Raw genomic sequence first — 15,130 nt, 5'->3', positions numbered from 1 at the left:
CCCACACTGACCAATTACACCCACACTGACCAGTTACACCCACACTGGCCAATTACACCCACACTGGCCAGTTACACCCACACTGACCAGTTACACCCACACTGGCCAGTTACACCCACACTGGCCAATTACACCCACACTGGCCAGTTACACCCACACTGACCAGTTACACCCACACTGGCCAGTTACACCCACACTGACCAGTTACACCCACACTGGCCAGTTACACCCACACTGACCAGTTACACCCACACTGGCCAATTACACCCACACTGGCCAGTTACACCCACACTGACCAGTTACACCCACACTAGCCAGTTACACCCACACTGACCAATTACACCCACACTGGCCAGTTACACCCACACTGGCCAATTACACCCACACTGACCAGTTACACCCACACTGACCAATTACACCCACACTGACCAATTACACCCACACTGACCAGTTACACCCACACTGGCCAATTACACCCACACTGACCAGTTACACCCACACTGGCCAATTACACCCACACTGACCAGTTACACCCACACTGGCCAGTTACACCCACACTGGCCAATTACACCCACACTGGCCAGTTACACCCACACTAGCCAGTTACACCCACACTGACCAATTACACCCACACTGGCCAGTTACACCCACACTGGCCAATTACACCCACACTGACCAGTTACACCCACACTGACCAATTACACCCACACTGGCCAGTTACACCCACACTGGCCAATTACACCCACACTGACCAGTTACACCCACACTGACCAATTACACCCACACTGACCAGTTACACCCACACTGGCCAATTACACCCACACTGACCAGTTACACCCACACTGGCCAATTACACCCACACTGACCAGTTACACCCACACTGGCCAGTTACACCCACACTGGCCAATTACACCCACGTGGCCAATTACACCCACACTGGCCAATTACACCCACACTGACCAGTTACACCCACACTGACCAGTTACACCCACACTGGCCAATTACACCCACACTGGCCAGTTACACCCACGTGGCCAGTTACACCCACGTGGCCAGTTACACCCACACTGGCCAATTACACCCACACTGGCCAGTTACACCCACACTGGCCAATTACACCCACATGGCCAATTACGCCCACACTGGCCAATTAGGCCCACTTGGCCAATTACACCCACACTGGCCAATTACACCCACACTGGCCAATTACACCCAGATGGCCAATTACACCCACACTGGCCAATTACACCCATGTGGCCAAATAACCTACCAACCCGTATATTGGACTGTGGGAGGAACCCGGAGCACCCAGAGGAAACCCACGCGGTCACGGGGAGAACGTACAAACTCCCAACAGACAGAACTTCGGTCTCTCTGCTGTAATACCCTTACTCTAACTGCTACATATGTTGGAGAACATCAGAAGGCGCTGAGAGGGGTGTTATGAAACACAACAGTGAGATGTTAAGGCAGGCGATGAAAAACTCAGGCGTGTGGTAGGTTTTAAAGAGTTGTTAAGGAAGAAAGAGGTGGATGAATTGCGAAGATTTAAAGGCAAGAGCCAATCTGTGTGACGCCAGGAGGTAGTAGATAACAGCCCAATCTTATCTCTGCTGACAATGGCACCACTGTACAGCACTTACAGCCTCTTTATGAAGAAGAACCATCTTGAGCTGATGCAGTCTATGCACTGTCTGTGTAACTGTGTATCAACAGAGTGTCTTTGTGGTTTACTAGGCTGCTTCAGAGAGCAGTTCAAACCAACCACATTGTGTAGATCTGGAGTCAGAGGCCAAATTGGACAAGGCTTTCAGACATTTTTCCCTGTCAGATATTCGTTGGTATTTTACAACAATCTGAAACTTCCATCATCTCCGTTACCCACATGAGTGTTTTTATTCTGGATCAGAGTCATGGATCTCTACAGCACAGTAGGCCCTTCAGCCCATCTAGTCCATGCCAAACTGTTATCCTGCCTACCCCCATCGATCTGCACCTGGACCATAGCCCTCCATACACCTCCCACCCATGTACTTTTCCAAACTCCTCTTAACTGTTACAATAGAACCCGCATCCATAACTTCCTCTGGCAGCTCATCCACACTCATACCACCAGTAGTGAAGAAGTTCTCCTTAAATATTTCACCTTTCACCCTTAACCTATGACCTCTAGTTCTAGTCTCATCCAACCTTACAGGGAAAAAAATTGCTAGCATTGACCCTATCTATAACCTTCATAATTAATTAACCTTTAATTAGCTAGCTAATTAGTAGGTCTAGTTGATTAACAGAACTAATCTTTCCTATCTGATAGTGGTTGGACTTGTACTTATGTTTGCAGGTGATGTGGATAGGATTAGCTTGATTACCATCCTATAGTTTCCTGACAAACTGAACAATATCAAATCGCTTTTCTGACTATTGATCAGTTGTTCCTTCAAAAGCTTCTCCCCCGGATAACCCCCCCCCCCCCCCCGGCAATTAATCTGATCAACCATTCAAGATAGCCCCATCTTCTATCTATTAGCTCATTCACTGCCCTGTAAACACTTCAAACCACTTTCCATAATGCTTGTAAATTCATGCTGGTGCTTCAAGATTCAAGATTACACAAATGTAAAGGGGAACGAGATAATTGTTACTCCAGATCTGATGTAGCACAAAACAACCACAATAATAAAAGCAAACACGAGGAAATCTGCAGATGCTGGAAATTCAAACAACAACACACACAAAATGCTGGTGGAACACAGCAGACCAGGCAGCATCGATAGGGAGAAGCACTGTCGACGTTTCGGGCCGAGACTCTTCGTCAGGACTAACGGAAAGGAAAGATAGTAAGAGATTTGAAAGTAGTGGGGGGGAGGGGGAAATGCGAAATGATAGGAGAAGACCGGAGGGGGTGGGATGAAGCTAAGAGCTGGAAAGGTGATTGGCAAAAGTGATACAAAGCTGGCTCAACTCTGCTCTCAAACGCATCTCTCCCATTTCCCGCACATCTGCCCTCACCCCATCCGCCCGTCACCCCACTCGGGATAGGGTTCCCCTTGTCCTTACCTACCACCCCACCAGCGTCCAGGTCCAACATATAATTCTCCATAATTTCCGCCACCTCCAACGGGATCCCACTACCAAACACATTTTTCCCTCCCCCCACTTTCTGCTTTTCGCAGGGATCGCTCCCTACGCGACTCCCTTGTCCATTCGTCCCCCCCCCCATCCCTTCCCACTGATCTCCCTCCTGGTACTTATCCTTGTAAACGGAACAAGTGCTACACCTGCCCTTACACTTCCTCCCTCACCACCATTCAGGGCCCCAGACAGCCCTTCCAGGTGAGGCGACACTTCACCTGTGAGTCGGATGGTGTGGTATACTGCGTCCGGTGCTCCCGGTGTGGCCTTTTATATATTGGTGAGACCCAACGCAGACTGGGAGACCGTTTCGCTGAACACCTACGCTCGGTTCGCCAGAGAAAGCAGGATCTCCCAGTGGCCACACATTTTAATTCCACGTCCTATTCCCATTCTGATATGTCTATCCATGGCCTCCTCTATTGTTAAAATGAATCCAAACTCAGGTTGGAGGAACAACACCTTATATACTGGCTGGGTAGCCTCCAACCTGATGGCATGAACAGTGACTTCTCTAACTTCCGTTAATGCCCCTCCTCCACTTCTTACCCCATCCCTGACATATTTAGTTGTTTGCCTGTTCTCCATCTCCCTCTGGTTCTCTCCCCCCCCCTTTCTTTCTCCTGAGGCCTCCCGTCCCATGATCCTTTCCCTTCTCCAGCTCTGTATCACTTTCGCCGATCACCTTTCCAGCTCTTAGCTTCATCCCACCCCCTCCTGTCTTCTCCTATCATTTCGCATTTCCCCCTCCCCCCACTACTTTCAAATCTCTTACTGTCTTTCCTTTCAGTTAGTCCTGACGAAGGGTCTCGGCCTGAAACGTCGACAGCACTTTTCCCTATCGATGCTGCCTGGCCTGCTGTGTTCCACCAGCATTTTGTGTGTGTCGCAATAATAAGAGAGCACAATAATAAAAACACAATAAATAAAAATATGTAAGAAAGCTTATATACCTAGATTGATTGTATGTCCATGAAGTGGCACCAGGCACAGGAGTGTCTGTAAATACGGTGACCCCGACAGGAAGTGATAAAGTAGTGGTGGTGAGCTACGTTAGTTGGTGGAGGTGTTGATCAGCCTTGCTGCTTGGGGAAGGTAACTGTTTTTGAGTCTGGTGGTCCTGACACGGATGCTACATAGCCTCCTCCCTAATGGGGGTGGGGCAAACAGGCCATGAGCAGGGAGGGTGGAATCTGTTATGATATTTATGTATTTAAGCACATTTTATTTCAAATATGTACATCTAACTTTAATTTTATATAATTCTTTATTCGCTATAATTGTTGAATGATGTTGGTTTTGCTGCATGTCGTGCCCTGACCAACACACCACAGCAAGTTCCTAATCCATGCAAATGTATATGGTGAATAAAGCTGACTCTTGAACCATCTCTAGTGTTTGAACGCACAGCAGAATCAACGCATTTCTTCAGTTCTGTGTCCACCTGACAACTGCTGGTTTTATCGGGGCTCGGATTACCTTTAGTAGATTGGCAGAGAGGCCGTTCCACAGACTCAGAAAACCCTTTATCTTCACAATTTGCTTGAAACAGTCGATGATACCGGTAAAATGAACATCAACGCCACCGTAGTGCGGGAGCAGCGGACTTTGTGCCTACAACAAACAATGAAAGAGACAGTTATTGTTTTTCCCTTAATTGATCAGATTAAATGTTTGTTTACTAAATGGTCACCATTGTCTTTATCATTGATAGGTCAGATTAATGCTATTAAGTTGACTACGTTTTTATATATATTTCAAGCGGCACCAATTTTTATTCCGAAATCCTTTTTTGACAATGCTGATTCCAAAATTTCTTCATATATATGGCAGAATAAAAATCCTACGTTAGGTAAAAGATATTTACAGAAGTCAAAAAAGGAAGGTGGATTGGCATTGCCAAATTTTAGATTTTATTACTGGGCAATTAATATTCGATATTTGAAATGTTGGTTAAGGGATTTGGATTTATCTCCTAGCCCTCACTGGGTAAATCTGGAAACTAAATCTGTACAAGGATTTTCATTGGGTTCTATCTTAGGGAATTCTCTTCCTTTTGCTCTTTCTAAATTACATAAACGAATTGACAATCCAATAGTTAAACACACTTTACGTGTATGTTTTCAATTTAGGAAATTTTTTGGGTTGAATCAATTTGTTTTAGCAATTCCTATTGTATCCAATTTCTTTTATCATCCCTCTATTATGGACCAAGCTTATTTAGCTTGGAAGACTAAAGGTATACTACAATTTTCTGATTTATTTTTGGATAATTGTTTCATGTCTTTTGAACAATTATCTAATAAATATAATTTGCCCAGATCTCTTTTTTTTTAGATATTTACAGATTAGGAATTTTTTAAACACTGTACTTCCTACCTTTCCAAATTTAGATTCTATGGGTATTCTGGAGAAATTGTTTTCAGAAAGGTGTAATATCAAATGTTTACAATATAATTATGAAAATATGTTCAGAGGCCTTTTATAAGATTAAAAATGATTGGGAAAGAGAACTTAACTTTACTATCCTTATTGAGAATTGGGATAAAATTCTTCAACTAGTTAATTCATCCTCTATATGTTCTAAACATTCATTGATACAGTTTAAAGTTGTGCACAGGGCTCATATGTCCAAGGATAAATTAGCTCGTTTTTATTCCCACATAAATCCTATTTGTGACAGATGTCATTCTGAGATAGCTTCTCTAACTCATATGTTTTGGTCATGTCCGTCCTTGGAAAAATATTGGAAAGACATTTTTGATATTATTTCTACAGTATTGAATATTGATTTACAACCTCATCCTATTACTACAATCTTTGGTCTACCAATGATGGAGTCAATTCGTTTATCTCCCTCTGCTTGTTGGATGATTGCATCCCTTACATTAATGGCTAAAAGATCTATTTTGTTGAATTGGAAAGAAATTAATCCCCCTGCCACATTTCATTGGTTTTCTCAAACTATGTTATGTTTAAGTTTGGAAAAAATTAGAAGTGTCATATATGACCCTTCTATTAAATTTGAAAAGACTTGGAGGCCATTCATTCAATGTTTTCACATGATGTAATTCGACCCTGTTCCAATCCTACTTTTTTTCTGGTTCTGATTATATATATGCAGAGAGGATCGGAGTTGGTGACACTGATGATTTTTTGTCTTTTCTTAGACACTATAAACAGCCCATTTTTTTTTTCTATTAGTTAGTGGTTAGTTTGTTAGATTAGTTCTTGTTTTTTGGGGTAAAATTTTTTTTTCTTTCTTTTTCTCTTTCTTCCTTTTCTGTTTTTTTTATATTGATATACCTAGTTTTTTTGTCTTGTCTATATTATATTTGTATCACCTGTGGTTTGGGAAGACTTAACTATATTGTACTTATTGCTTACGTATCCTTTTATGCTCATTTTAATTTTGTAATCCCAATAATTATGTATCAATCTTATCATGTTGATATTAATAAAAAGATTGAAAAAGACAGTGATGAAATGCTTTGAGAGGTTGGTCATGACTAGACTGAACTCCTGCCTCAGCAAGGACCTGGACCCATTGCAATTTGCCTATCGCCACAATAGGTCAATGGTAGACACAATCTCAATGGCTCTTCACACGGCATTAGACCACCTGGACAACACAAACACTTGTGTCAGGATGCTGTTCATCGACTATAGCTCAGCATTTAATACCATCATTCCCACAATCCTGATTGAGAAGTTGCAGAACCTGGGCCTCTGTACCTCCTTCTGCAATTCGATCCTCGACTTCCTAACAGGAAGACCACAATCTGTGCGGATTGGTGATAACATATCCTCCTCGCTGACGATCAACACTGGCACACCTCAGGGGTGTGTGCTTAGCCCACTGCTCTACTCTATATACCCATGACTGTATGGCTAAGCATAGCTCAAATACCATCTGTAAATTTGCTGACGATACAACCATTGTTGGTAGAACTTCAGGTGGTGACGAGAGGACGTACAGGAGTGAGATATGCCAACTAGTGGAATGGTGCCACAGCAACAACCTGGCACTCAGTGTCAGTAAGACAAAAGAGCTGAATGTGGACTTCAGGAAGGGTAAGATGAAGGAACACATACCAATCATCATAGAGGGTTCAGAAGTGGAGAGAGTGAGCAGTTTCAAGTTCCTAGGTGTCAAGATCTCTGAGGATTTAACCTGGTCCCAGCATATCGATGTAGTTATAAAGAAGGCAAGACAGTGGCTATACTTTATTAGGAGTTTGAAGAGTTTTGGTACGTCAACAAATACACTCAAAAACTTCTATAGATGTATCATGAAGAGCATTCTGACAGTCTGCATCACTGTCTGGTATTGGGGGGCTACTGCACAGGACTGAAGGAAGCTGCAGAGGGTTGTAAATCTAGTCAGCTCCATCTTGGGTACTAGCCTGCAAAATACCCAGGACATCTTCAGGGAGCAGTGTCCATTATTAAGGACCTCCAGCACCCAGGGCATGCCCTTTTCTCACTGTTACCATCAGGTAGGAGGTACAGAAGCCTGAAGACACACACTTAGCAATTCAGGAACAGCTTCTTCCCCTCTGCCATCAGATTCCTAAATGGACATTGAATCTTTGGACTCTAACTCACTTTTTTAATATATAGTATTTCTGTTTTTTGCAAGATTTTTAATCTATTCGATATACGTATACTGTATAAAGTATACTGAATAAGATTTATTTATTTATTATTATTGTTTTTCTTCTAGATTATGTATTGCATTGAACTGCTGCTGCTAAGTTAACAAATTTCACGTCACATGCCGGTGATAATAAACCTGATTCTGACATGTCCGTGACCTCCTCTTTGAGCCAAGATGAGGACACTCTCAAGTTGGAGGAGCAACACCTTATATTCCATCTGGGTAGCCTCTAACCTGATGGCATGAACATTGATTTCTCCTTCCGGTAATTCTTTTCCCTCCCCTTCTTCTTCTTCTTCTTCTTCTACTCTCCTCTTTGGGCTCTTGCCTCTTCTCCTCACCTGCCTATCACCTTCCCCTGGTGTCCCTCCTTCACCTATCACCCTCTAGCTTTCAACCTCCCCCCCACCAACCTTCTATTCTGGAAACTCCCATTCCAGTCCTAAAGACGGGACTCGGCCTGAAATGTTGACTCTTTATTCCTCTCCATAGATGCTGCCCGACTTGCTGAGTTCCTCCCGCATTTTATGTGTGTGTTACTCTGTGCAGTAATGTCTGTGTTCAGTACGTACTTAGAATATAGTTCACTCAGTGACAGCATTAAAGTCACCAATGAGGTGAGACACAATCTACTAAAACAGGATCTGGAGGCACAGACTGGCTGCTGTGTGACGGGTACAATTTGACCTTCAACACACCCTTTCATTAGGCCAGCTGACTGTAGGCCGTGCCTCCAGCTTGCAATCAGATTCTCTCGGTTAGAAGCCAGTCGTAAAATACTTAAGCACATGGAACTCTAATTTTCTCAAACTTAGAAAGTGACTAGTTCCGATAATGTCACCAGGCCATGCTAACACACCAGCGAGGCACAATGTTCTGATATGTTGGGCTTTGGAGTTCGGTGCTCAATCCCAGTGTCCTCTGTATGGAGTTTTCAGATTCTCCCCATTTCCTCCCATATTCTAAACATGTACCAGTTAGCAGGTTACCAGGTCATTGTAAATTGTCCTGCGATTAGGCTAGGGTAACACTGGTGGGTCGATGGTGGCCCAGTTTGGTGGGTCAGAAGGGGCTGTTCCACAACGTATCTCTAAATTAAACAAAAACAGAATACAAAACAGCTGAGTGTTTCTGGTAAATCAGTGAGCAACCAGCTGGGGAAAAAAACACAACCAGTGAGATTCTAGAGAAGTTAATAATTAATGCTGTAAAAGGGTGAAGGATTAGTGTAAAGAGGATTTCCAGAACTTTCTTGGTAACCTCATCCACACAGAACTTGCCATGGGGTCTGGAGAGATGGCTGCAGGTACAGGGCAGAGTAAATGCGGACACTGGTAAGGTGAGATATTCACAGGGCTCAGAACAACAATAGGTGGAGGGGCAGGTCCGTGTTGAGGAACCGGGGAGTCTGTAGAAGGACTCGGACAGATTAGGAGAATGGGCAAAGAAATCGCAGATGGCATATGGCGCATGGGTCATGCACTTTGGTAGAAGGAATAAAGATTTAGAATATTCTCTAAATTTGAAGTAAATTCAGAATTCTGAGGTGCAAAGGGACTTGGAGTTCTCGTGAACGATTTCCTAAAGGGTAACGTGCAGGGTTGAGATGGTGGTAAGGAAAGGAAAGGTAACGTTAGTGTTCATTTTGAGAAGTCTAGAATATTAAAGGAAGAATGTAATGTTGAGGCTTTATAATGCGTTGGTCAGATTGCGCCTGCGGCATTGTGAGCAGTTTTGGACCCTTTACCTAAGAAAGGATGGGCTGACATTGGAGAGGGTCCAGAAGAGGTTCACAAGAATGATCCTGGGAATGAAAGGGTTAAAGTATGAAGAGCATTTGGCGGCTCTGGGCCCGTCCTCGCTGGAGTTTAGAAGGATAAGGGGGGAAACTCATGGAAACCTATCGAATATTGAAAGGCCTACATAGAGTGAGCATGGAGAGGATATTTCCGAAAGTGGAGGAGTCTAGGAGCACAGGCCATAGCCTAGGAATGGAAGGACATCCCTTCTGAACAGGGCTGAGTAAGAACTTCTTTAGCCAGAAAGTGGTGAATCTGCGGAATTCATTGCCACAGACAGCTGTGGAGCCCAAGTCATTGGGTCTATTTAAAGTGGAGGTTTACAGGTTCTTGATTAGAAGGGGATCAAAAGTTATGGGGAGAAGGGGTTGAGAGGGATAATAAATCAGCCATGATGGAATAGCAGAGCAGACTTGATGGGCCAAATGGCCTAATTCTGCTCCTTTGTCTTTAGTCTTATGGACCTGCCATAACCCTCCCCCAGTATTATTGAAAACTTCACTGCTGGTCTCATTGTCTCTGTTCTGTGTTTCAGCACCATTTAGATCTGCGGCTCTGTTTCAATCAGTGATGCCAAATAGAAAATCATGGGAGGGGGGAATATTTTCACAGATTCAGGTGTCCTGAAGTTTCATGTCCACTGAAAAACTCTTTCATGCAGTATTGGAAATACAGTAAGCAATTTGCATACATCAAATTCTGCTTAGATTTGCTTTACTAATCACACGTGCGTTAAAACATGCAGCGAAACGTGTTGCTTGAGTCCAGGTCGGAGGTCGTGCCAGAGCCGGCCTGCAAGTATCACCACACTTCTGGAGCCGGTGTAACCTGCCCGCGGCTCACCAACCCTAACCTCTGCGTCTTCAGCACCATTCTCCTTCTTTGCTTTAGATTTAGAGTCACAGCGAGCCCAACTACACCCAACTCACTAACCCGCTCGCCTTTGGAACACGGGAGGAAACCGGAGCACCTGAGGGAAACTCGTGGCGGCGGGGAGAGTGTACTACAAACGCCTCACAGGCAGCGGGGTGTATTGAACCTGGGCCAGAGGTACTGTACACCCTCCCCGTGGAATGGGGGGGGTTTCCCCAGGTGTTCAGGTTTCCTCCCACAGTCCAAGTACGTACCGGGTAGGTTAATCCGCCGTTGTAAATAGTCCCGTGATTAGGTTAGAGTTAATCAGGGTTGTGGGGTTGCCGAGGTAACGTGCTCAAAGGGCCCACCCTCTGGTGTATAATAAATAAATAAATGGGGAATAGGAGGGGCAGAATTTGAAGGTGACTGGAGGGAGGGGGGGATATCAGAGGTACGTCTTACACAGAGAGTGGTGGGTGCATGGAACACACTGCCAGGGGTAGTGATAGAGGCAGATACATTAGAGTAACTCCTAGATAGGCACACGGATGATAGGAAAACGGAGGGTTATGTAGGAGGGAAGGGTTAGATTGGTCTCGGAGTAGATTAAAAGATCGGCACAGGGGCCCTCTGTTGTGCCGTAATGAACGATCTCCTCCATTTCCCAGACATCCACACTCTCCCCATCTTCCTGCCACCTTAACAGGTTTCGAGTTCCCCTTGCCCTCATCCGCCACCCCGTGAGTCCCAGCATCCAACACAGCATTCTCAGCAGCTTCCACCATCTCCAACGGGATCCTAACACCAAACATACCTTCACCTCACCCCCACTCCCCGCTTTCCACAGGGCTCACTCCCTCGTCCATTCATCCCTCCCCACTAATCTCCCACCTGACAAGCCACAGAAATGCTGCACCTGCCCAGTCACCTCCTCCCTCACCTCCATTCAGGGCCTCAAACAGCCCTCCCAGTTAAGGCAGTAATTCACGGCAAATCTGTCCGGGTCGTCTATTGTATCCGATGTTCCCAATGGGGCCTCCCCTACATTGGGGAGACCTGACATGTATTGGGGGACCGCTTTTGTCAAGCGCCTCCTCTCCATCCGCCAGGAGCGGAATTTCCCATCGGCCAACCGTTTTAATTCCCATTCCCATTCCGACATGTTGGTCCATTGCCTCCTCTTTTGCCACAATGAGGCCATCCTCAGGGTGGAAAACCAGCACCTCACATTCCATCTAGGAATATACTCACGCTCCAAACTGATGGCATGAATCTCCTTCTGGCAATCTTTCCCCTCCCCCTTTCCCCACTCTCACTGCTTCTCACTTGCCCATCACCTCCCCCGGGTCCCCTCCTCATTCCCTTTCTCCTATGATCCCTCCTCCTCTCCTATCAGATTCCTTCCTCTCCAGCCCACTAACTTTCCCACCCACCTGGCTTCACCTCATCATCTTCTGGCTATCCTCCTTCTCCTGCTCTTTATTCTGGCAACTCCCCACCTCCTTCTTTTCCAGTCCTGAAGAAGGGTCTCAGCCAGAAACGTCAACGGTTTATTCATTTGTGTAGGTGCTGCTGAGTTCCTCCAGCATTTTGTGTGAGTTGCTCTGTGTTCAATATACATTTAGAACGAAGTTCACTCAGTAACATAATTAAAGTCACTATATTTATTAATTGAAATACAGCCCGGGCTAGCACCTCCCAACAAACCCCAACTTCACCCTAGCCTAATCACGGGACAACTTACAATGGCCAACTAACTTAACAACTGGTACGTGTTTGGACTGTGGGAGGAAACCAGAGCACCCGGAGGAAACCCACACGGTCATGGGGAGAACGTACAAACTCCAGGAATGAGGTGAGACACAATCTACTAAAACAGGATCTGGAGGCACAGACTGGCTGCTGTGTGACGGGTACAATTTGACCTTCAACACACCCTCTCATTAGGCCAGCTGACTGTAGGCCATGCCTCCAGCTTGCAATCAGATTCTCTCGGTTAGAAGCCAGTCGTAAAATGCTTAAGCACGTGGAACTCTCATTTTCTCAAACTTAGGAAGTGATTAATTCCTGAAGTGTTACTGGGCTGTGCGAACATGGTCATGTAGCAGTTTGCACAATGTTATTATAGGTTGGGCTTTGGAGTTTGGAGTTCAGTCTCAGTGCCCTCTGTAAGGAGTTTGAACATACTTCCCGTCAATGTGTGGGTTTCCTCCCACTGTCCAAAGATGTACCATTTAGTTGGCTAATTGGTCGTTGAAAATCGTCCTGTGATTAGGCCGGGAATAAACCCGTGGGTTGCTGGGCAGTGTGGCTCAAAGAGCCTGTTCTACAACATATCTCTAAATTTAAAAAAACAGAATACAAAACAGCTGAGTGTTTCTGGTAAATCAGTAAGCAACCAGCTGGGGAAAAAACACAACCAGTGAGATTCTAGAGAAGTTAATAATTAATGCTGTAAATCGGTGAAGAATTAGTGTAAAGAGGATTTCCAGAACTTTCTTGGTAACCTCGTCCACACAGAACTTGCCATGGGGTCTGGAGAGATGGCTGCAGGTACAGGGCAGAGTAAATGCGGACACTGGTAAGGTGAGATATTCACAGGGCTCAGAACAACAATAGGTGGAGGGGCAGGTCCGTGTTGAGGAACCGGGGAGTCTGTAGAAGGACTCGGACAGATTAGGAGAATGGGCAAAGAAATCGCAGATGGCATATGGCGCATGGGTCATGTACTTTGGTAGAAGGAATAAAGATGGAGACTATTTTCTAAATTTGAAGTAAATTCAAAATTCTGAGGTGAAAAGGGACTTGTTCTCATGAATAATTTCCTAAAGGGTAACGTGCAGGGTTGAGATTGTGGTAAGGAAAGGAAAAGTAACGTTAGTGTTCATCGAGAGGACTAGAATATAAAAGCAAGCGTGTAATGTTGAGGTTTTATGAGGCACTGGTCAGACTGCACCGGTTCTGGGCCCCTTACCTTAGACCGGATGCGCTGGCATTGGACAGCCTCCTCAGGAGATTCACGAAAATGATCCCGGGAATGAAAGGGTTAACCTATGAAGCATGTAGTTGCTGGAGTTTAGAAGAATAAGGGGAGAGACTCATTGAAAACTACCGAATATTGAAAAGCCTACATAGAGTGGATGTGGAGAGGATGTTTCCTATAGTGGGGGAGTACAGAACCAGAGGGAACAGATAGAGTGGATGTGGAGAGGATGTTTCCTATAGTGGGGGAGTCTAGGACCAGAGAGCACAGATAGAGTGAATGTGGAGAGGATGTTTCCTATAGTGGGGGAGTACAGGACCAGAGGACACAGAGTGGATGTGGAGAGGATGTTTCCTATAGTGGGGGAGTCTAGGACCAGAGAGCACAGATAGAGTGGATGTGGAGAGGATGTTTCCTATAGTGGGGGAGTCTAGGACCAGAGAGCACGATAGAGTGAATGTGGAGAGGATGTTTCCTATAGTGGGGGAGTCTAGGACCAGAGAGCACAGATAGAGTGAATGTGGAGAGGATGTTTCCTGTAGTGGGGGAGTACAGGACCAGAGAACACAGCTTCAGAACAGGAGAATATCCATTTAGAACCGAGAAGAAAAGGGGGTTTGTTTAGCCGGAGAGTAGTGCATCTATGGAATTCACTATCACAGACAGCTGTGAGGGCCAAGTTATTGCAGAGGTTGATAGGTTCTTGATTAGTAAGGTGGTCAAAGGTTACGGGGAGAAGGCAGGAGAGTGGGGTTCAGAGGGATAATAAGTCAGCCATGGTGGAATGGTGGAGAAAACTCGGTGGGCCAAATGGCCCAATTCTGCTGCAACGTCTTATGTCTTATGGTTTCTCACCTGCATCTTCCTTTTCACAGTCTCAAAAGGGAAGGAAAGAGTCTGGGCCACAGAGGCTGCCAGGCAACCATTGACAAAGTTCTGGAGCGGCGTGAATTTCACACTGGGCTTATTCCATAGCTTATCCAGGTTAATGTAGACCAAAAACGACCCTGCCGAGAAAGGTACTGCTCCTGAAAAAGAAAAGGCAGGAATTAACTCTCAATTAATTCTAAAGCAATATCACATAAGATCCTTAAACCTTATATTTAAATTGAAATGGGATTTATTTTATTTTCATTTATCGATACAATGCAGAAAAGGCCCATCCAGGCCAACAACTCGAACCCCAGGACAATTCACCTCCCAACTAGTACGCCTTCGGACTGTGGGAGGAAACCGGAGCACCCGGAGGAAACCCACGCGGTCACGGGGAGAACGTACAAACTCCTTACAGACGGCGTCGGAATTGAACTCCAAACTCAGGAGCCCCGTGTGTGCCACATTTATATCGGCTGAAGTATCACTAAAGGTAACGTTACAGAGTGTACAAGATGATCAGACACATAGATAAAATTGACAACCACAGATTCCCCCCCCCAAGGCAGAAATGGCTAATACGAGAGTGCATCATTTTAAGGTGACCGGAGGGAAGTATGGCGGGGACGTGAATGTCAGAGGTAGTGTTTGTTTTGTTCACACACGGAGAGTGGTGAGCGCGTGGAACTCACTGCCAGGGGTGGTGGTAGAGGCAGATACGTTACAGGCACTGAAAAGACTCTTCGTTAGACTAATGGATGATAGATAAATGGAGAGTTATGGGGGAGGGAAGGGTTAGATTGATCTTAAGAGTAAATTAAAAGGTTG

The 15,130-nt window shown here is 45.2% G+C and overlaps 1 protein-coding gene across 1 annotated transcript in view; it reads right to left on the bottom strand.

The window, feature by feature from the left end:
• slc25a43 (solute carrier family 25 member 43) overlaps positions 1–15,130 on the bottom strand; it is a 36,867-nt gene that overhangs the window by 5,475 nt on the left and 16,262 nt on the right. The window contains exons 3-4 of the mRNA XM_073057844.1: positions 14,285–14,457; positions 4,612–4,746 (exon numbers count right to left, since the gene is read on the bottom strand). Of these exons, the coding sequence (XP_072913945.1) occupies positions 4,612–4,746; positions 14,285–14,457 (308 nt within the window). The remainder of the gene's footprint in view (positions 1–4,611; positions 4,747–14,284; positions 14,458–15,130) is intronic.

The sequence above is a fragment of the Hemitrygon akajei genome, chromosome 10 (genome assembly GCF_048418815.1).
Source record: "Hemitrygon akajei chromosome 10, sHemAka1.3, whole genome shotgun sequence".
Classification (NCBI taxonomy): domain Eukaryota; kingdom Metazoa; phylum Chordata; class Chondrichthyes; order Myliobatiformes; family Dasyatidae; genus Hemitrygon; species Hemitrygon akajei.
This window is presented reverse-complemented; position numbering and strand designations above follow the sequence as displayed.